This window comes from Pongo pygmaeus, chromosome 8, assembly GCF_028885625.2.
Source record: "Pongo pygmaeus isolate AG05252 chromosome 8, NHGRI_mPonPyg2-v2.0_pri, whole genome shotgun sequence".
NCBI lineage: Eukaryota > Metazoa > Chordata > Mammalia > Primates > Hominidae > Pongo > Pongo pygmaeus.
In genome coordinates, this window is record NC_072381.2 from 104607269 (window position 1) to 104628879 (window position 21611).

Here is a 21611-nt window from a genome sequence, read left to right on the forward strand (position 1 = left end):
GAATGATTTTTTATTACATTGGGGAAAAAGCCCTTGATGTGTTAAGTAACAGGAGCTGACTAGAATTATATATATAACACATATTCAATTATAAAATATGTAACTATATGGAGAGCACGTGTGTGTGTGTGCATGTATTTCTCAATTACTTATCTATGTAGAAAATGTAAAAAGGAGTATAAAAAATGTTAACAGTGTTTATCTCTGGTTGGTAGGTCATAGTGTATTTTTATTTATGTTCTTCTGCATTAAAATTTTTGTTAATAAGCATGTAATACTTTATAACCAAAAATTTCAGTTTTTTAATTCCTGCTCTAATATTTTTTAAATGTTTTATTTCCGTCAGCTCTACCAGATAAAGGAAGCATCAACCTAGGGTCCAAAGAAGTTTTACCAGTCATTTAACCTGATCTGTAAAATGGGTATAATTATACCTACTTCCCAGGTCTCTTGTGTATATGGAATAATAAGAAATTCCTTCATAACTTTAAAGCTTGTTAAAGATGTTAAGTGGTATTGTAATGATGATAATGTTCTATGGTCTAAAAGAGCTGGGAAAACCCTTGGGATAGCAGGTATCTTTGTGCTGAGGAGTTTAGGTTGGGAAGGGAAAGAAGTGTAACTGTCAGGAAAGATGTAAGAGCTTTTATGCGCTTAAGAAAAACAATCAGCTGGGCGGGTGGCTCACACCTGTAATCCCAGCACTTTGGGAGGCCGAGGCAGGTGGATCACCTGAGGTCAGGAGTTCGAGACCAGCCTGGTCAACATGGTGAAACCCCATCTCTACTAAAAACACAAAAATTTGCCGGGTGTGGTGGCACACTCCTGTAATCCCAGCTACTTGGGAGGCTGAGACAGGAGGATTGCTTGAACCCAGGAGGTGGAGGTTGCAGTGAGCCAAGATCGCATCACTGCACTCCAGCCTCGGTGACAGAGCATGACTCCATCTCAATAAAAAAAAAGAAAGAAAGAAAGAAAGAGAAACAATCATCTGGTTGACCCCAGTTCTCTCCTTCCCTTATACTTCCAATAAACGCCTCAATGTTCCCTCATAAGATTAAACCTCCCTTCTGTCTCTTAAGTAGCCCATGCAAGAAGCAGCTTATAGTGGAGAGGATCTAGTGTATTTTGACACAATGGCATGTCACAAATGCCATGGAAAATGAGATTTCACACATAGGGATGATTTTACACTAAACCCAGGTGCCAAGGGTAGTATGTAAAACAACTCTTCCTTTTTAATTTATTAATTATTTTTAGAGACAAGTTTTCATGCTGTTGCCCAGGCTGGAGTGCAGTGATGCGATTATAGCTCACTGCAGCTTCGAATTCCTGGGCTCAAGTGATCCTCTTGCTGCAGCCTCCCAAGTAGATGAAACTACAGGCATGTGTCGCCATGCCTGGCTAATTTTTTTTTATTTTTAATTTTTTAGAGACAGGGTCTCCCTACGTTGCTCCGGCTGTTCTCTAACTCCTGGCCTCAAGAGATCCTCCCACTTCAGCCTACCAAGTAGCTGGGATTACTATATTTTAAAATGTAATACAGACTTATGATAAATTTACCCAACAGAAATAAAAATTTATGTTCTCACAAAAACCATCACACAAATGTTCATAGCCACTTTATTAATAATTGCTAAAAACTGGAAATAACTCAAATATCCTTTATTAAATGGATAAACAAACAGTGACACATCCATATAATGAAATGCTACTCAGCCATACAAGAGGATGAACTACTGAAAATCACAACAACATAGATGAATCGTAAATGTATTATGCTAACTTAGTAAAGGAAGGGAGACCCCAAAAGGCTACAGACTCTATTCTCCATTTATATGATAATCTGGAAAAGAAAACTATAGGAGAGAACAGATCAGTAGTCCCCAGAGGATAAGACGAAGGGAGGGGTTGACTACAATAGGACAGTAAGAGAATTTGGGGGGTGGTGGTGATGGAATTACTTTTTATTGTGATGTTTACATGTATATGCATTTGTCAACATTCATAGAACAGTACACCAAAAAGTGAATTTTACTATATAAAGTTTAAAAATAAATGCATAAAAATAATATACTCCCAGAGCAAATTCAAACAATACAAGGAATTTAATAAGAAAGTCTCCCTCCCAGGTCTTGGTAATAATAGATCTGTATTTTGATTGCAGTGATGGTCATATACATCCATACACGTGATAAAATGATAGAGAACTATACACGCACACATTACACCAATATCAACTTCCTGCTTTTGATATTGTACTATAATTAAGATGTAACCGGCCAGGCACGGTGGCTCACGCCTGTAATCCCAGCACTTTGCGAGGCCGAGGCAGGAGGATCACCTGAGGTCAGGAGTTCGAGACCAGCCTGGCCAACGTGGTGAAACCCCGTCTCTACCAAAAAAAAAAAAAAAATTAGCCGGGCGTGATGGCGGGCGCCTGTAATCCCAGCTACTCAGGAGGCTGAGGTAGGAGAATCGCTTGAACCTGGAAAGCGGAGGTTGCAGTCAGCCAAGATCGCGCCATTGCACTTCAGCCTGGGTGACAAGAGAGAAACTCCGTCTCCAAATAAATTAATTAATTAATTAAAAGATGTAACCGGTGGGTCGCGGTGGCTCACGCCTGTAATCCCAGCTCTCTGGGAGGCCGAGGCAGATGGATCATTTGAAGTCAGGGGTTCGAGACCAGCTTGGCCAACACGGTGAGACCCCATCTCTACTAAAAATACAAAAATTAGCTGGGTGCCGTGGCACATGCCTGTAATCCCAGCTACTCAGGAGGCTGAGGTAGGAGAATCGCTTGAACCCGGGAGGTGGAGGTTGCAGTGAGCCAAGATTGTGCCACTGCACTCCACCCTGGGCGACACAGCAAGATTCCATCTCAAAATAAATAAATATATAAATAAATCTCATATAAATGTGTGTGTGTGCAAATTTATACATAAATACTTTTAACACAAATGGTAGCATATTATACTTGCTGTTCTGTGCCTTACTTTGTTTCTACAATTACTCTGGAGATTTTTTTTCCATATCACATATACAATGGATCCACCACATTATTTTTTATTGCCGCATAGTATTCCATTGCACAGTGGTTTCACTTATTTCAACAGTTTCTTATTGATGGACATTCGAATCTTAACTAAGAATTGAACTTAAATAATCCAGAAATGTTTACAATAATGAAAGGTCGGCTGGAGTTGAGGCTAAAAGTTTTCACATATTCAAGACTTGACTCCAGAATATTCTTTTGACCAGAAGGGGGAATGCAAGTGGCAGGAAAAGCGAAAAGTTGGGAAATTTCCCGGGCCAATGGGGAAGCAGTGGAGCCGGCAGGGAATTACTGCCGGGTAGGAGTTCGCAGAGGAGCACCTTAATTTTGGAGTAGGAGGCCATGCTGCAAACCCAGACTTTTCAGGCTCCATCTCAGATATACCGAAGTGTGTACCCGCTACGCACAGTGCGGTGATGCCTGGCCGCCTCCAGCCTCCCGCGGGGAACTCCTGCCCAGGCGGAGTCTGAATGCCCACTGCCACCAGCCCACGCGCGCAGTGGGCGTACACGTGGTGACCTGCCTGCGGCTGGGTTCCCGGCTCCGGCTCCTCCTCCCTCCAGCTCTCGCTCGGCTTTCTGCAGTATCACGTGCAGCCGCGCTGGGTGCAGGATGGCGGCGGCCGCAGCGGCGGCAGCAGTGGTGGGTGTCAGGCTCCGGGACTGCTGCAGCCGAGGCGCTGTGCTCCTGCTCTTCTTTTCCCTGTCTCCTCGGCCCCCGGCCGCCGCCGCCTGGCTGCTGGGCCTGCGGCCCGAGGACACTGCTGGAGGCCGCGTGTCCCTTGAGGGGGGCACCCTGCGCGCCGCCGAAGGCACCAGCTTCCTCCTGCGTGTCTATTTCCAGCCAGGACCACCAGCCACCGCCGCACCGGTGCCCTCACCGACCCTCAACTCGGGGGAGAATGGCACCGGCGACTGGGCTCCGCGGCTCGTGTTCATCGAGGAGCCCCCGGGCGGTAGCGGCGTGGCCCCCAGCGCGGTCCCCACGCGCCCCCCGGGACCGCAGCGCTGCCGGGAGCAGAGCGACTGGGCATCGGACGTGGAAGTCCTGGGGCCCTTGCGTCCCGGGGGCGTGGCAGGCTCGGCCCTGGTCCAGGTGCGAGTGCGGGAGCTGCGCAAGGGCGAGGCGGAGCGGGGCGGCGCGGGCGGTGGCGGGAAGCTCTTTTCACTCTGCGCCTGGGATGGGCGCGCGTGGCACCACCACGGCGCCGCCGGCGGCTTCCTGCTGCGTGTCCGCCCGCGGTTGTACGGCCCAGGCGGGGACCTGCTGCCCCCTGCGTGGCTGCGGGCGCTCGGGGCGCTCCTGCTGCTAGCCTTGTCGGCCCTGTTCAGCGGCCTGCGCCTGAGCCTGCTGTCGCTGGACCCGGTGGAGTTACGGGTGCTGCGGAACAGCGGCTCGGCCGCCGAGCAGGAGCAGGCGCGCCGCGTGCAGGCCGTTCGCGGCAGGGGGACCCATCTGCTCTGCACCCTACTCCTGGGCCAAGCCGGAGCCAACGCGGCCCTGGCTGGCTGGCTGTACACCTCGCTGCCGCCGGGCGTCGGGGACACCGGGGAAGACTACAGCGAAGAGGGGATCCACTTCCCGTGGCTGCCGGCACTCGTGTGCACCGGCGCGGTATTCCTGGGCGCCGAAATCTGCCCCTACTCAGTGTGTTCGCGGCACGGGCTGGCCATCGCCTCGCACAGCGTGTGCCTGACCCGACTTCTGATGGCAGCCGCCTTCCCCGTGTGCTACCCGCTGGGCCGCCTGCTGGACTGGGCGCTGCGCCAGGAGATAAGCACATTCTACACGCGGGAGAAGCTGCTGGAGACGTTGCGGGCCGCAGACCCCTACAGCGACCTGGTGAAGGAGGAGCTCAACATCATACAGGGTGCCCTGGAGCTGCGCACCAAAGTAGTAGAGGAGGTGCTAACCCCCCTGGGAGACTGCTTCATGCTGCGCTCAGACGCGGTGCTCGACTTCGCCACTGTCTCTGAGATCCTGCGCAGCGGCTACACTCGCATCCCAGTGTACGAGGGTGACCAGCGGCACAACATTGTGGACATTTTATTTGTCAAGGACTTGGCCTTCGTGGATCCTGACGACTGCACCCCGCTCCTCACTGTCACCCGCTTCTACAACCGGCCGCTGCATTGTGTTTTCAATGACACCCGACTGGACACGGTTCTGGAGGAGTTTAAGAAAGGTGAGCAGTAGTCTATCTTCTCCCCCAACTACTATCCCCTTCAAAGGTATTATCCTTTCCTAAGCACGTGAGGCTCTAAGTACCCGAAGCAATTTCACTCCTATGGTACTAAAAACCCAAGGAAGACTACCTCTTGGCTCCTTGGTTATTTTCATCTCACTTCTGCCTCACTTCTTGCTCCTGATTGAACCCCAGGCCTCTTCCCCTCTACTTGATTCACAAGATGCACCATATTCCTTATTTATTCCATTCCACCAGTGTTTTTCCAAGGCCTACCAAGTATCAGATACTGTGTAGGTGGGAGATAGCCCTTGAAGGTCATTGCATAGCTCCCCACCTATTACAGGAGGCACCTCTACAGGTTCCCATACAAGCAGACTTTGCTTTAAACTTGCTAGGGCTGAAAGCTCACTATTTACAGAGCAAACTAGTTCCATTGCTGGACAGCTCCAGTGGCTGACAGTGTTTCCTCATATAGAGCAGAAATGTGTGTCTCCAAATCCTCTGAGCTCTTCTGCCTTTTGAATCATGTAGACTAAACCCAAACACCTTAGACATTCTTCCCCATACTTAACTTCCCATCAGGTATTGATTGCACACATATCAAGTACTCAGGTCCAGGGCCGGGCGCCGTGGCTCGTGCTTGTAATCCCAGCACTTTGGGAAGCCAAGGCAGGAGGATTACTTGAGCCCAGGAGTTCAAAGCTCAGTGGGCTGTAATCCCACCACTGTACAAAAGAGCAAGACCCTGTCTTTGCCTGGGGGAGGGAAGTACTCAGGTTGGGGGTTAAAAGTTGACTAAGGCAGTAGCATCCTTGTAATTCTGGGAACTGTGGTCCTGTGAAATAGGATAGAGCTGGATCTGAAGAAATATTCTGGGTAGAGGAGATCCTAGAAAACTTGCATACCCAAATGAGTGGGGTTTCCTTCAGCGCCGCCACCATCCTCCAACCCTCCTGTCCAAACTCAAGCTTGATGTCGTGCTTATAACATGTTTACTTCATGTCTGAGTTTGTCTTCAGAAAGTGCCTTCTGGTGACTACAAATTCACTCAAGAAAAATCAGCCTGGATACATTAGAGTCACCCCTCTTGGCATTACACAGTTTGACCACCCCCCTAGTTCACCAGATTTGGCCCAGAACCCTTGATTGTTTTTTAAAATCAAATCTCCTTTCAAGAGTCAACACTGAGAGCATTCAAAAGACTATCTCACAAACCCTGAAAGCAACTCCAGACATCATAATTTGAAAACAGGGACATAATTAGAATAAGTGTAGAACTTTCCAGAATGACTCCTTTGAAGGAGGCATTCATCTGATGTGAGTTGGAATGTTTATTAAAAACAAAAACCAAAAAATCAATCCCTTGACTTCAGATTCAAGCTTCAGATACAGCTTCCTTGTGGCTAGCAGTACTCTCATTTGACGGCATTTTGTATAAATTTTTTGTCAAAAATTTAATCTCATGATAATTTGAGCCCGAGGCTGCAGTGAGCTATGACTGTGCCACTGAACTCTAGCCTGGGTAACAGAGCAAGACCCTGTCTGAAAAAAGAAAGAGAGAGAGAGAGAGAGAGAGAGAGCGCGAGAGAGAGAGGAAGGAAGGGAAGGGAAGGAAGGGAGGGGAGGGGAGGGGAGGGGAAGGGAGGGGAAGGGGAAGGGGAAGGGAAATTCAATCTCACTACTTTAACATCATAAATAATCTTTAGAACTTTGAATACAAATCTGGGGTCTTGTTCCTGCTACAATATTTTGAAATCATATTAAATATTAAAATGTAGCCTTTCCGGGGGGAAAAAGGTCTAAAAGCTACTTTCAGTCTCAGATTTGAGAGAACAGCCTTAGACTTTGTGTTGGTATGATGAGAAGGGAGAGAAATGTATATATGGCAGCTATTTTAGTCCATTTTTGGCTGCTGTCTCACCCTGTTCAGTCCATCTCGCCTTAATCCTTGCATTCATAGTTCCCACTGCAACTTGAGGTTCATCTATCCACTCTTAGAATTATGCTTACATTTTGTGTATCTTACAGAAGTAGGGTCTTAGATCTGGGCATTGGGTGGCATAAACCACAGAAATTTATTTCCTCAAAGATCTGGGGGCTAGCAGTCCAAGATCAAGGTGTCTGGCAGGTTTGGTTTCTTCTGAGGCCACTCTCCTTGGCTTGCAGTCACCACCTTCTAACAGTGTCCTGACATGATATTTCCTCTGTATGCATGCATCCCTGGTGTCTCCTTGTGTGTCCAAATTTTCTCATCTAACAAGGACACCAGTCAGGTTGGATTAGGGCCCACTCTAATGGCCTTATTTTAACTCAGTCACCTCTTAAAAGTGATAGTTAAGATACAGAGCAGTTAAGATAGTGTCTCATTGTCATGTGCTGGCAGAAGATGTTTTAAATGAAACTCCTATGAACTCATTCATTCGTTTGTTTAGGTTTGTTTGTTTGTTTGTTTGTTTGAGACAGAGTTTCACTCTGTCACCCAGGCTGGAATGCAGTGGCGCCATCTCGGCGCCATCTCACTGCAAACTCTGTCTCCTGGGTTCAAGCAATTCTTCCGCCTCAGCCTCCTAAGTAGCAGTGATTACAGGAGTGCACCACCACACCTGGCTAATTTTTGTATTTTTAGTAGAGATGGGGTTTCACCATGTTGGCCAAGCTGGTCTTGAACTCCTGACCTCAGGTGATCCACCTACCTTGGCCTCCCAAAGTGCTGGGATTACAGGCGTGAGCCACTGCACCTGGCCTCATTTAGTATTTTTTAAACATCTATACAGTTTTAGGCAACAGGGGAGACAAGAAGACAGTCCTCAGGAGGTTAGCAATATACAGGGCATAATGAGGAGTCTTTTGAAGCAGGAATTGTCATATCAACTCTTATATCCCCAGCACCTTACACAGTGCCTTGTACATAGTAAGCTGTTCCAAAAAGTTGATATTGATCTGAAATGAATCCCTGTGCAGAATTTCTAAACCTGGTCGAAAAAAAGCTCCTTTAGTGTTATATTAATAGCTACTTTGTATTTAGGTAGATCACTAAAGAGAAGCAAGCCATTACAGAGAATACTATACCAAGGAAGATATTTCCACTTCCTTTCATAGCCTTGCTACTTCCTCAAAGTAACGTCCATGAAACAGCAGCATGAGTATCACCTGGGAGCTTATTAGAAATGCAGAATTTTATGCTTCACCCTAAATCCACTGAATGAAAATCTGCATTTTAGCAAGTCTCCAGGTGGCTCCTATGTGACATTAAAGTTTGAGGAGTATTGCCTTCAGAGACCCCTTATAACAGTGTTTGGTAGATCTACTTAGGATGGAATATAAGACATAATGAACAAGGTGGATGCTCTTAGGCTGCAAGCCATATAACGTAGTGGTCATTTTCTTTAGGAGTTACACATTTGCACCATAGGTTAGGAGATGAAAGCTGGGTTGAACTGCTTTTCTTTACCTTTAAAAATAACTTTTTTGGCTGGGTGCGGTGGCTCACGCCTGTAATCCCAGCATTTTGGGAGGCCAAGGTGGGTGGATCACCTGAGGTCAGGAGTTCGTGACCAGCCTGGCCAACGTGGTGAAACCCCGTCTCTACTAAAAATACAAAAATGAGCCAGGTGTGGTGGCACACACCTGTAATCCCAGCTAATTGGGAGGCTGAGACAGGAGAATTGCTGAGACAGGAGGTGGAGGTTGCAGTGAGCCGAGATCGTGCCACTGTACTCCAGCCTGGGTGACAGAGCAAGACTCTGTCTCAAAATAAATAAATAAATAATAATAAAATAATTTTTAAAGCAGGTCTTTAATAGCTCTTCCATTTTCCTTACTTCCTTTCATCTCGAGTAACTTAACCACCAACAAACCCCTTAGAAGGTAGAAGAGGAAAATTATGATATTAATAGGAGCCACAGTTACCATTAATTGAGCACCAACAGTTCTTCCAGGCACCATGCCAGGCCCTTTACATACTCAGAGCAACCCTCCTGGGTAGATGTTATTAACTCCATTTTACAGATGAGGAAACTGAAGCTCAGACCAATAGCATGACTTGTACAACTTTCCATATCTAATAACCCACTGAATTGTGATGTGAACTACATCTGTAGGACCCCAAAGCCTGTTCTTTCCCAGCTATGCCCATCTTATTCCTTCCTCTATCCTGGAATTCCTTCCACACTCAGGGTTCAAAGGTAGCCTTTTCACCTCTGATTGCTGCCCATGGCTGATTCACCTCCAGTTTCTGCAGGTTAGTAATGTAGCTTTATAATTACAGTAATTGCTAACATGCATATTGCACTTGACAAAACATTTCTATATACCTTCTCTTGTCCAATCTTAAACAACTCTGCAATTACAGGTGATGATATGGGATTTTATCTTTTTACTTCTTATGAGTTGCAAGTCTTTAGAAATGGAGAAGAGGAAAATCGTCTTTCACACTACAGTGCTACGTTTACAAAAGGGAACAGTATTTCTCACCACTGGACTGTAAGTTCCTTGAGGGCAGAGAATGAATCTTATTTACTTTGTATTCTCAGGACAAGTACAGTGACCACCATGGCTAGGGGATATATAAACATTTATTGAATAAATGGTTTTAAATACCTAACTTCGATATTTCTATGTTTGAGTGAGGTGAACCCTAAGTACAGAATAATTAATGTTGTTCCTTGATCCCAGCAAATCTCTCCTGTTCCTCTTCATGGGCCTCTATCCCCAATAAGTGGCACCACTTGTCCCTTTAGTCTCCCAGGCTAGAAAGCTTTCGTTTGCATTCACCTCACCCTATTAATCATTGTCATCTGCACAGGCTGTCATTACAAAATAGCATAGACTGGTGACTTAAACAACATAAACTTATTTTCTCGCAATTCGAGGTTTTGACGTCCAAGATCAAAGTTCTGGCCAACTCAGTTTCTGGTGAGGACGCTCTTTCTGGCTTGCAGATGGGTGCCTTCTCTCCGTGGCCTTTCTTCAGTGCATACCCACAGAGAGCAAGAGGCTCTGGTCCTCCCTTCTTAGAAAGACACCAATCCTGTTGGATTAGGGCCAACCCTTATGCGCTCATGTAATCTTAACTACTGTACTTCCTTAGAGGCCTCTCTGGGGGTTGTTACGGCTTCAACATACGAATTTTGTGGGAAGACAACATTCAGTCCATAACAATCACCAAAGCTGGCCAAATAATTGGATGCCAATATTGCATCCAACTGCAGTCATATGTCGTTTTGGTCAATGATGGACTGCATGTACGATGGTGGTCCTATAAGATTACATTGGAGCTGAAAAATTCCTGTCACCTAGTGATGTCCTAGTGGTCATAACACCTAACATCATCGTAAGGCAACACATTACCTTTACTATGTTTAGATACACAAATACTTACCATTGTGTTACAATTACCTACAGTATTCAGCACAGTAACATGCTCTACAGGTTTGTAGCCTAGGAGCAATAGGTTATAACAGATAGCCTATGTGTGTAGTACACTGTATCCTCTAGGTTTTGTGTGAGTACATTCTATGATGTTCACACAATCATGAAATTGCCTAGCAATGAATTTCTCAGAGTGTCTCCATAGTTAAGCAGTGCATGACGATTTCTTAAATCTGTACATAATTTAATCCACTATTTGTTCCACTTAGGTTATTTGCTGATTTTATTCAGCAAATAGTTGTGTTGGCACAGTGGAGAACATCATCAACATAGTCCTTGTCTGCACAGAGCTTCACTCTAATACAGGAGACAGAAATTAAACAAACAGGATAGTGATTAAGAACATAAGATTTGGCCAGGCGTGGTAGCTCACACCTGTAATCTGAGCACTTTGGAAGGCCGAGGCAGGTGGATCATTTGAGGCCAGGAGTTAGAGACCAGCCTGGCCAACACGGTGAAACCCCGTCTCTACTAAAAATACAAAAATTAGCCGGGCAGTAGTGGCACACACCTGTAATTCCAGCTACTTGGGAGGCTGAGGGAGGAGACTTGCTTGAGCCTGGGAGGCGGAGGTTGCAGTAAGCCAAGATCATGCCACTGAACTCCAATCTGGGCAACAGAATGCGACCCTGTCTCAAAAATAGAACATAAGACTTACTAGAATGCCTGGGTTGATACTGGCCCTGGGCAAATTACTTAACTGTTTATGTCTGTTTCATTAGCTGTAAAATGCAAATAATACTAATATTTACTCATAAGATTTTGTGAAATATTAAGACTATTGCATTGTGCTTACTTACTACCTTTCATATAAGTACTAAGTAGGTGTTAGCTATGATTATTAAATATAAACACAAGTCTATTACTCATTTATGCAAATGCCTCCTAAGAAGTTACACTTTTTCACGTTTTTGTCTCCCTCAAATTCGTTCTCTCTAGTGCCACTAAAATAATCTCCAGTAATGTCACTTACTACCTTTCATATAAGTACTAAGTAGATGTTAGCTATGATTATTAAATATAAACACAAGTCTATTACTCATTTATGCAAATGCCTCCTAAGAAGTTACACTTTTTCACGTTTTTGTCTCCCTCAAATTCGTTCTCTCTAGTGCCACTAAAATAATCTCCGGTAATGTCACTACTTAAAACCCTTCTGCAGCTCCCCGCTGCCTACGGGAGAGAGGCTAAGCTGGTAAGGCAGCCAGCAATGCACACATGACCTGCTTCCTGCCCTCCCCTCCAGCCTCATCGCTCACCACTCCCTGCCACAGCTTTACCCTCCAGCAACGCTGAACTCTGTGGTGCACTGTGCTGTTCTTGCCTTTGTCCCTTTATTCACACTGCACTTCTGTCAGGAATATGCTTTGCCTGACTAATTCACTGCCAGCTCTTTGACACTCAGCTTAGGGGCCTCCTCCTCTGGGAAACTTCTCCTATAAACTCCAAAATACAAAAATAGATTTTTTGGGCCAGCTTCATTGTTTTATGTGCATATCTCAGTCATTGAACTAACAAGCTGTACTATCAGTGTTTGTTTATAAGTGCCTCCCGCCCATATAATGAGCATCTCCAGGGCAAAACTGTCTTATCTATCTTTGTAGCTCCAGCAGCTAATGATGGATATGACACATAGTAAATTTTCAATAAATGTTTGTTTAAAGACTGAATGGATGACTTAAGGAGTTAAACTTTAATATAATGGAAGAGATCTGCAGAGCGCTAGTAAATCAATTAAATCATTTTGGACTATGCAGAAGAACAAATCAAACTTAGAAGTTTGTTCGTGTTCGAAGAAAAGTGTTGCATCTGTTTCTCAGCTTCTTTAGGTACATCTATTAATATTTATTACACCAATTTCTTTTCACATGTAAAGCACTGTGCTAAGAGTTAGGGGTATGAGATAAAAATCTCTGTTCCCAAAGAGCCTAAAGCATAGTGGATGAATAGCACTTCCCTTTGCAAAGCTAGAAGGCAAGCTGGACACTCACCTTTCCCATGACTTCCAGTGACCTTGAATTTACAAGTCATGTCTCAGTATATAAGTACAGGATATGGGTAAGACAGACCTTGGTACATAAAGCATTAAAATGAAAGTGCTATACTAGAAATACAAAAATGCAATGGGAACATGGAGGATACAATAACTATGACTAGGTGGCATTTTTTTTTTTTTTTTGAGATGGAGTCTCACTTTGTCACCCAGGCTGGAGTGCAGTGTTGTGATCTCGCCTCCCAGGTTCAAGCGATTCTCCTGCCTCAGCCTCCCAAGTAGCTGGGACTACAGGCATGTGCCACCATGCCCGGCTAAATTTTTGTATTTTAGTAGAGACGAGGTTTCACCGTGTTGCCTGGGGTGGTCTCGAACTCCTGAGCTCAGGCAATCTGCCAGCCTCGGCCTCCCAAAGTGCTAGGATTACCGGTTTGAGCCACTGCACCCAGTCATATTTTGCTTTTATAAATTTTTTACTGAAGTTTATGTTTCTATAATTTATACAGAAAAAAATTTAAGTATAGAATAGTAGAAAAAAGAAGTATGAAAATCATATGAAGATAATCATCCCACTGTCCTGAAATAGTAACTCAATATTTTGTCATATTAAAAATATATTGCACATAATAACAATCTTAATGAAATTCTTAAAAAGAAAACAAAAGGAAAAACCCATTGTCCTGCCCTCAAGCACAAATCAAATGTCCCATTCTAATCCTAAGAGTGATTTTCTTATAGGATGGTATTTTTGCTATAGTTTCCTCAGGGTTGAGTTCTATAATTTGGGAAGACTAATTTTAAAAATGGAGCCATAGAGACTTATCATACTTCTTAAATTTACTACTCTATTATTGGATTGCTTTTAAAAGACACCGAGTTCTGTATAGACAACAGGGGAAAGGAATAAAGCTTTGTTCTGAAGTCAAAGCTTCTGAGTAATACAGCACTGACTGACATTTAACTCAAACAATTTAGCTTTGCTGGGCTAGTAACACCATCTTTGCAAATAAAAGAGCACAACCCACATATGCTAGGCTGCTCCACCTGTACACTAGCATGGCTGTAACACAGCCTACTGCACAATGCATACTCAGTCTTTGCTTATTCATTGATTCATTCAGTAAACATTTTTTGAATTCCTGCTTCGGGCCAGGCATTACGCTAGACTCTGGGAATACAGTGGTGAGCTAGGCAGACATTATGGAGCTAAAAATATCCTCTTCCATCTTTGATCTTCCTGCAAGTGGTCTGTTGCCTAAAGCAGGGGTCCCTAAGCCCCAGACTGCAGAACGGTACCAGTTTGTGGCCTGGTAGGAACTGGGCCGCACAGTGGAAGGTGAGCAGTGGGCAAGCATTACTGTCTGAACCCCACCTCCTGTCAGATCAGCTGGGGCATTAGGAGCGAGAACCCTATTGTGAACTGCATATGCAAGGAATCCAGGTTGTGTGCTCCTTATGAGAATCTAATGCCTGATGATCTGAGGTGGAACAACAGTTCCATCCCCAAACCGCCCTCCTCCCACCCCAATTCATGGAAAAATCATCTTCCACAAAACCTGTCCCTGGTGCCAAAAAGGTTGGGGACCTCTGGCCTAAAGTATTCCAACCAGCCAGTAAGTGCTTCTGGCCCAGACACACAATGTGACCTTTTCACTGCAGAATAATCTAGTCCAAAAAGCCAGTGTTTTACTTTACACTCCAAATGCTGACCTTAGCTATTTTTGCAGGAAGAATAACCATTCCATTGCTTAATTCTACACCTGCCAAAACATTAGTGCTATATTCTTTGTCTTCCATAAAAGAAAATAAATTTTTTCATTCACAGTTACATTTCACTGTTATAAATAGTTGTATTACGTTTTTAAAATGTGTTAAATGTTGCTAAATAATAATTAGTAAAATTTGTAATAGAGCAAACAGTAAACCAAGTGTAGTCCATTGTATATAGAGAGAAAGAATGAAAGGAAATGAAAAAGTGAAAATAATTAATATTCAAGATGATAAACTTGTGGGGTTTTTTCCTTTAAACATTTTCATCGTGATTGTTATAATGTTATATTCTTTTTTTTCCAACCTGGCAAAAGAAATGCCAGGTAACAATAGAATCTGAACTGGAAGGGGCAGTAAAAAAACCTGTGAGAGAATCTCATTCACACTTTTTTCAGATTTAGTTATCTTTTCCAGGCCATACCAGCCTTCATTGTCAAACTTTTTATCTATCTAAATCCCACAGGCTGCAGTTAAATTCCATTTTTTCTATTTATCATCCTTTGTGAGTATTCTTTTATTTGAAGAATATCATAGCTCATCTCAATTCCATTTTTTAGCTACCAAATACATTTGATTGTGTTTCTCGCTCCCTTAAAGCATTTGGGTGTCTCCGAGGAAGGTCTATGGGTTTTCCTAGTAGTACTGTCTTAAAACGAGTTCCTTCTAGGCCCATGTTTGGAGATTCTGGGACCTTCAATAACAACTCTAAATTCTCTTTTTATTTGCTACTGTTATGTTCCTTTTCAAAATGGGATTCTCCTCAATTCTTTTCTTTCTTTCTCTCTCTTCTTTCCTTCCTTCCTTCCTTCCCTCCCTGCCACCCTCCCTCCCTCTCTCTCTTTCTTTCTTTCTCTTTCTCTCCTTCCCTCCTTCCTTCCTTCCTTCCTTCCTTCCTTCCTTCCTTCCTGTATTTAATGGCCATTCTTCTCTGTCAGGCCTGTGTTAGGCACTGGGGATGCAGTGTGGACAAGACAGACACCATTCCTGCCCTCCTAGGGCTTGTAGTCGAGTAGGAGACACCAAGCAATAAATAATTACAAATTGTCCTAAGTGAGTTGAAGAAAAAGTATAGGGAGCTCTGAACATATAATAGATAGACTTGGTCTTATAGGTAAAGACAGACTCTCCCTCGCCAAGTGGTATTTGAGCTGAATCCTAAAGGACGGTGAGAAGGAATTCATCAGAGGAAGAGCTTCCCAGGAGACAGGAACAGACATGCAAAGGCCCTGAGGAATGAGGGCCAGCATGGGTGCCATGCTGGGCTCCTGGGCTGTGTAACATCCAGGAGGGAAAGTGCCACCTCTGCCAGCCACCCTCCCGTTTTCCTCCAGTGACTCTCAACATCGTCTGGGCAGGTCAGTTCAGTAGCATGTACTGAGTACCAGGGCTCAGCAGATAGACATGGATATAAATGCAGTGCTGACCCTGCCCTCCAGGAACAAGAAAGAGGGAAGGGCCATGATGGAAATGATGATATGAGGTGGCCTGGGGTACAGGCAAGGGAATCCAGAAAACATCTGTGGGTGAAAAGGGAAGGGAGAAATAGTCCCTGGATGATCTGAGAAAACTTTTCTGGGAAAATGGAATTTCAGCTCAGCCTTAAAAGAAGGAGAAGGACCCTGCTAAGCAATTATGAAGGGAAAGAGTGTTCCAGCTAAGGCAGGAGTTTGAGCTGAAAAAGAAAGGCAGAGAGGGAGCCGACACTGTGTCTGAACGCTGGGAAAGCCATTATCATAACGCTGCTTTTCTTCCAGCAAAATGGGGAGCTAGGCAGCCGGAGATATTTGTCAAACATAATTTTGTTTCCTTCAAATGCTAAAACTGTAAATTTTAACCATTTTTGATGGTGATATTTCTAAAATGTTTTGTACCCATTCCTGCCTTCCTTAACAAAGGATTCTAAATATAACTTAATCTTTTCTTGATGACGCAGGATCATGATCATGAGAGTGTAGTTATTTTATGCTGTATTCCCTATTTTTTACATTTTTTTCTGTCCTCTGGCTGACAGCTGTTAGTTCTCTTTGAATCTGCCTCCCGCAAATCCCTGCCCCACCATTCTCCACAAAACCAGTCTTCCTGTGTTCATCTCACTTACAGTTTCTGTTTCACAGATAAACTAAGTGAATACCGTGTTGAGAATCATGTGCTGATATATAGTATGCTTCAATCAATACTTGTTGGTTAAATGATTAGTTAGGTTTTGACTGTAAGCCTAGGGTAGGGAGTCAATGGAGAGACCTGGGACAGTTCTTTCTGGGACCATATTCAAAACAGTGGGAAGTCAGACCTCCAGATAATGGGTTGTTACTCGGCTATTTTTACAGTGTTGCTTAGCAAGCCAAACCACCAACTGGCTGAGATTCTAGTGACGAACAACTATTTTTTCATGCCCTAGTGATGTTGGTTACCATGGTGCTCTGGATGACACAGTTGGCTTTTTTATAATTGCCTTTTAGTGGCTCAAGAAGTTATTTTGTGATAAAAGTGTTGATTATTTCTGATAAAATAGAGCAGGATAATTACTATAAAGTACAGCCTTTTTTTTAAGATAGAGAAAGGGACAGTTTTGTTTTTCCATATCAAGACGGTTGCTGCAGGATTGGTAGAATAACATTTTTGTGTTTCTCTTCCTAATTTGGTAGAGAATGATTTCACTTGATTGTATAGTTAAAAACAACAACAACAACAACAACAAAAATCTAGTATGTGTCAAGGTAGCTGTTTCTCATCTTATTCCAAAGGAGGCTTTCGAATATTAAGATACAAAGATTAGGAGCTCAGAGCCCTTTATAAACACAAGAGGCTCTAACAGCACTGTTAAAATTCTGGCATATATCATTGCAAATAAGTATCCTGTAAAACCAAACTGTTTTGTAGCCCAGAACTGTTTAGACTTATAAAAGCATAGAATTTTAGAGCCAGAAATGGAACCTTGGTGATCACCTGGTCCCATCTTTTTTTTTTTTCTTTCTTTCTTTTTTTTGAGATGGAGTCTCACTTTTGTCGCCCAGGCTGGAGTGCAGTGGCACAATCTTGGCTCACTGCAACTTCCACCTCCCGGTTTCAAGCAATTCTCCTGTTTCAGCCTAAGTAGCTGGGATTACAGGCACCTGCCACCACTCCCAGCTGATTTTTGTATTTTTAGTAGAGATGGGGTTTCACTGTGTTGGCCAGGCTGGTCTCAAACTCCTGACCTCAGGTGATCTGCTCACCTCGGCCTCTCAAAGTGCTGGGATTACAGGCATGAGCCACCGTGACCACCCGGCACATCTTTTATGATTGAGAAAACTGAGGCACAGAAAGGACAAATACTAAAAAGAGCAATGATAATCCCTCATAGTTGCAAAGGCGTTATGTTTATTTATTGGCAAATTTTTTTAATGACCATATAAACAAATATCACAGCCATATAAACAAAATTTCCAATTTAGTAATTCATTTTGTGCTCACCATAAATGTGAGGTCAGCGTTTTTTCCCCATTTTGTATATGCAGCACCAGAGATCTAAAGACAGAAGTGTCCTGCTCAATGTTAGTGACAGAGGTGGAACCAGAACTCACATGTCTGACTTGCCACCTCAGACCATGGAGCCATGGACACAGAGAGAGGGTCCCAGAGGCCTGAACTCAGATCCCAGCACCTTCGTTGATTAGCTACAACTGGGGCGGGTCACTATATCACTCTGACACTTGTCTTCCTTCTTTTTTGTTTTGTTTTGTTTTTTTGTTTTGAGATGGAGTCTCCGTCTGTCACCTAGGCTGGAGTGCCGTGGCACGGTCTCGGCTCACTGCAAACTCTGCCTCCTGGGTTCAAGTGATTCTCCTGCCTCAGCCTCCTGTGTAGCTCAGATTACGGGTACCTGCCACCACGCCCAGCTAATTTTTGTTTTGTTTTTTTCAGTAGAGATGGGGTTTCACCATATTGACCAGGCTGGTCTCGAACTCCTGACTTCAGGTGATCAGCCCGCGTGGCCTCCCAAAGTGCTGGGATTACAGGCATAAGCCACTGCGCCCGGCCTATTCCCTTTTTAAGAAGAAGGAAGAAAGGCCAGGTGTGCTGGCTCACCCCTGTAATCCCAGCACTTTGGGAGGCCGAGGTGGGCAGATCACCTGAGGTCAGGAGTTCAAGACCAGCCTGGCCAACATAGTGAAACCCCATCTCTACAAAAATATAAAAATTAGCCGGGCATGATGGCGGGTGCCCATAATCCCAGCTGCTCAGGAGGCTGAGGCGGGAGAATCACTTGAACCCGGGAGGTGGAGGTTGCAGTGAGCTGAGATCATGCCATTGCACTCCAGCCTAGGCAACAGAGCGAGACTTCGTCTCAAAAAAAAGGGGGGGGTGGGAGGGAATAGTGATACTACATTGTGAGTTTACTGTGAAGGCTGAAGACAATTCCAGTATAGCCCTAAAGAGACTCCACCATTTACCTCTTACCTCCCTGATGTAGTTAAATGAATTGTATACAGTTAGTCATCTTGTATAACAAGTCCTTTCTCTCTCTGATCCAGCCCATGTAAAACTGTATATAATAAGAAAACAAAATTGAAAGCTGTTTATTTTGGGTAGGGCCCAGGGGATGAAAATTGGGCTGTGGGAGGTTCCTTCCATTTCTTTTATCCTGTCATCAGTTAGAATTCAGTTTCCTCCCCCATCACTCTGCCCTTCCTCAGACATCTCAGGCAAATAAAAAAACCTGACCATATACACAAATATCACAGCCATATAAACAAAACTCCTCAAAGCTCCAATCAGTCTGCTAAAATAAAATATCAGGCTAAACATAAGAAGGCTTGGACTTGAAGGCAGAAGTGTAGCGAGGAGGTGGAATTGTGACTCCTTTCCCCTTCCCAGTTCAAAGCCGTTCTCCTCCCTTGCTAATCACTAGCGAGGTGCCAGGCATTAGCTCAGCATGCCTTCCTGCAGCCTCTAGGCATTTACAGAATATGTGCCCATTGCTCTTAACACGTCAGAGACAGTAAACCTGAGATTTGGCCTGGAATGTGGAGTCTGCATTGTGTTGGAAAGAGCACAAGGTCAAGAGGCAGACAGACCTGGGGTTGTTCCTGGCTCCATCACATACTAATATTGTCCTTGGATAAGTCACTTTATTTTTCCAAGTCTCGGTTTCCTCATCTACATATTAGTAATAACAATCCCCCTTTTGTAGAGATATTATGAAGACCAGAGGTAACATATGCACCCAATGTACAGTAGGTATTGCAGAAACTACTATGGCAAAAACTAGGAAATGGAGTCTCAGGATTCAGCTTGGTTTAGATCAAAAATGATATGGAGAACACTGAAGAATCTATAGGCTGTCTTCAGCTGCAATGAAAACCTTCAAAAGCGTGGATTTTAAGATCATCTCAGGTATCTAGCTTACTTCGAATAGTGCCCCTGAGAGTCCACATATGTCTCTTCTCCCAGGGACTAGCCTAGCTTGACCACAGTCCCTGGCTGGCCCAGAACTAAGTGATGACTAAAGTTGGCCCTGTTTGCCTTTCAATGTATCATCCTCATATCTGAGGTTGGTTTGTGACCTGAGAATGACACCATCTGCCAAAGCTTAGCCAAATCACTCTGGGTCACCATGGTGATTTTTAAGCAGGGGATTCTTGGTATGGTTAGGCTGAACCTGGAGAGAGAGAGTCAAACTGACCGCCCAGGCAGTCTCCAAGACCAGTTCTGTATCTGAGAGGCCTGAGCTTAATGTATCCAGCCTTTTCTAGTTGGGTCTTGAAGCTTTCCAAAAATCCTAGCCAGGGCTCAATTTTGGCTTCACCATTTATTGGCGGAGTATTCTTGGACCAGTTATTTTATTTTTGTTTTCTTTTATATTTTTTAATTTAAAAAAATTTTTTTAAGAGATGGGGTCTTACCATGTTGCCCAGGGTGGTCTTGAACTCATGGCCTCAAGCGATCCTCCCACTTCAGCTTCCCAAAGTGCTGGGATTATGAGCCACCACCCTTGATTCTGCATTGCCTCTGGACCAGCTATTTTATGAACAATACATTTCGACATAGTAGTGGGAAAGAAGGCAAAAAAATACCAAGAAATCATGGGAGCCTTTAATGCAAGGAAGAACTGTTCAGAAATGATCCTGCTTAGTCTTAAATGATCCTCCTACATGTGATTGAGATGGGGAGTAACCTCACAAGTGCAGTATTTGGGGGATCGTTAATCTGGTTTTAGTGTACAAGATGTATTACAGCTAGAAAAACCAAAAGGATGAATGGTTAGGATATTGGTGCAGTTGTCCAAGATGGGATGAGGGCATAGAAATTAGGACACTTTGAATTAGAGGAGGAAAAAAAATCTCTTAGACTTCATTACATGTGAACATTCCTCCTCAGTCTCCTTTACTGGTTCTGCCTACATCATATCCACTGATGTATCTTCAGCACCTAGCACAGTGCCTACCCATAGCAGATGCTCAAATATTTGTCCCATGAATGTTGCATTTCTGTGACCTCTAAATGTTACAGTGCCTCAGGGCTCAGAAATTGATCTCTGTCTACTCTCATTCCCTCAGTTATTTCATTCATTCTGCCAAACTTATCAACATGAACTCCAGACTTACATTTCTAATTGCCACTGAACATCTCCACTTAGAAGTCTAAATAAAATACATCTCAGACTTCAACCTGCCCAAAACTGAGCTCCTACTCTTTTTGCCAAACACACTCCTTAAGTGATCCTCCCACCTCAGCCTCCTTAGTAGCTGGGATTACAGGCATGAGCCACCATGCCCAGCTAATATTTTTAATTTTTTATAGAAATAGGCTTTCACTATGTTGTCTAGGCTGATCTTGGAACTCCTGGGCTCAAGCAACCCTCCTGCCTCAACCTCCCAAAGTGCTGGGATTACAGGCGTGAGCCACTGCACTCGGCCTTATGTCTATTCTTAACACAGCAGTTTAGCAAATGAACGCAGAAACAGAAAACCAAATACCGCATGTTCTCACTTATGAGTGGGAGCTAAATAATGAGAACACGTGGACACAAAGAGGGCAACAGCAGACACTGGAGGAGGGAGAGGATTAGAAAAAAATACCTATTGGGTACTATGCTTAGCACCTGGGTGATGAAGTAATCCGTACACCAAACCTCTGTGACATGAATTTACCTAGATAACAAACCTGCACATATACCCTGAACCCAAAATAAA

The 21611-nt window shown here is 44.0% G+C and overlaps 1 protein-coding gene across 6 annotated transcripts in view; it reads left to right on the top strand.

Annotated features, from left to right (window-relative positions):
• Positions 1–3605: 3605 nt before the first annotated feature.
• CNNM1 (cyclin and CBS domain divalent metal cation transport mediator 1) overlaps positions 3606–21611 on the top strand; it is a 68236-nt gene continuing 50230 nt past the window's right edge. For all 6 annotated transcript variants that reach the window (XM_054503720.1, XM_054503721.1, XM_054503723.1 and 3 more), the window contains exon 1: positions 3606–5240. In XM_054503720.1, the coding sequence (XP_054359695.1) occupies positions 3668–5240 (1573 nt within the window). In that variant the 5' untranslated portion in view covers positions 3606–3667. The remainder of the gene's footprint in view (positions 5241–21611) is intronic.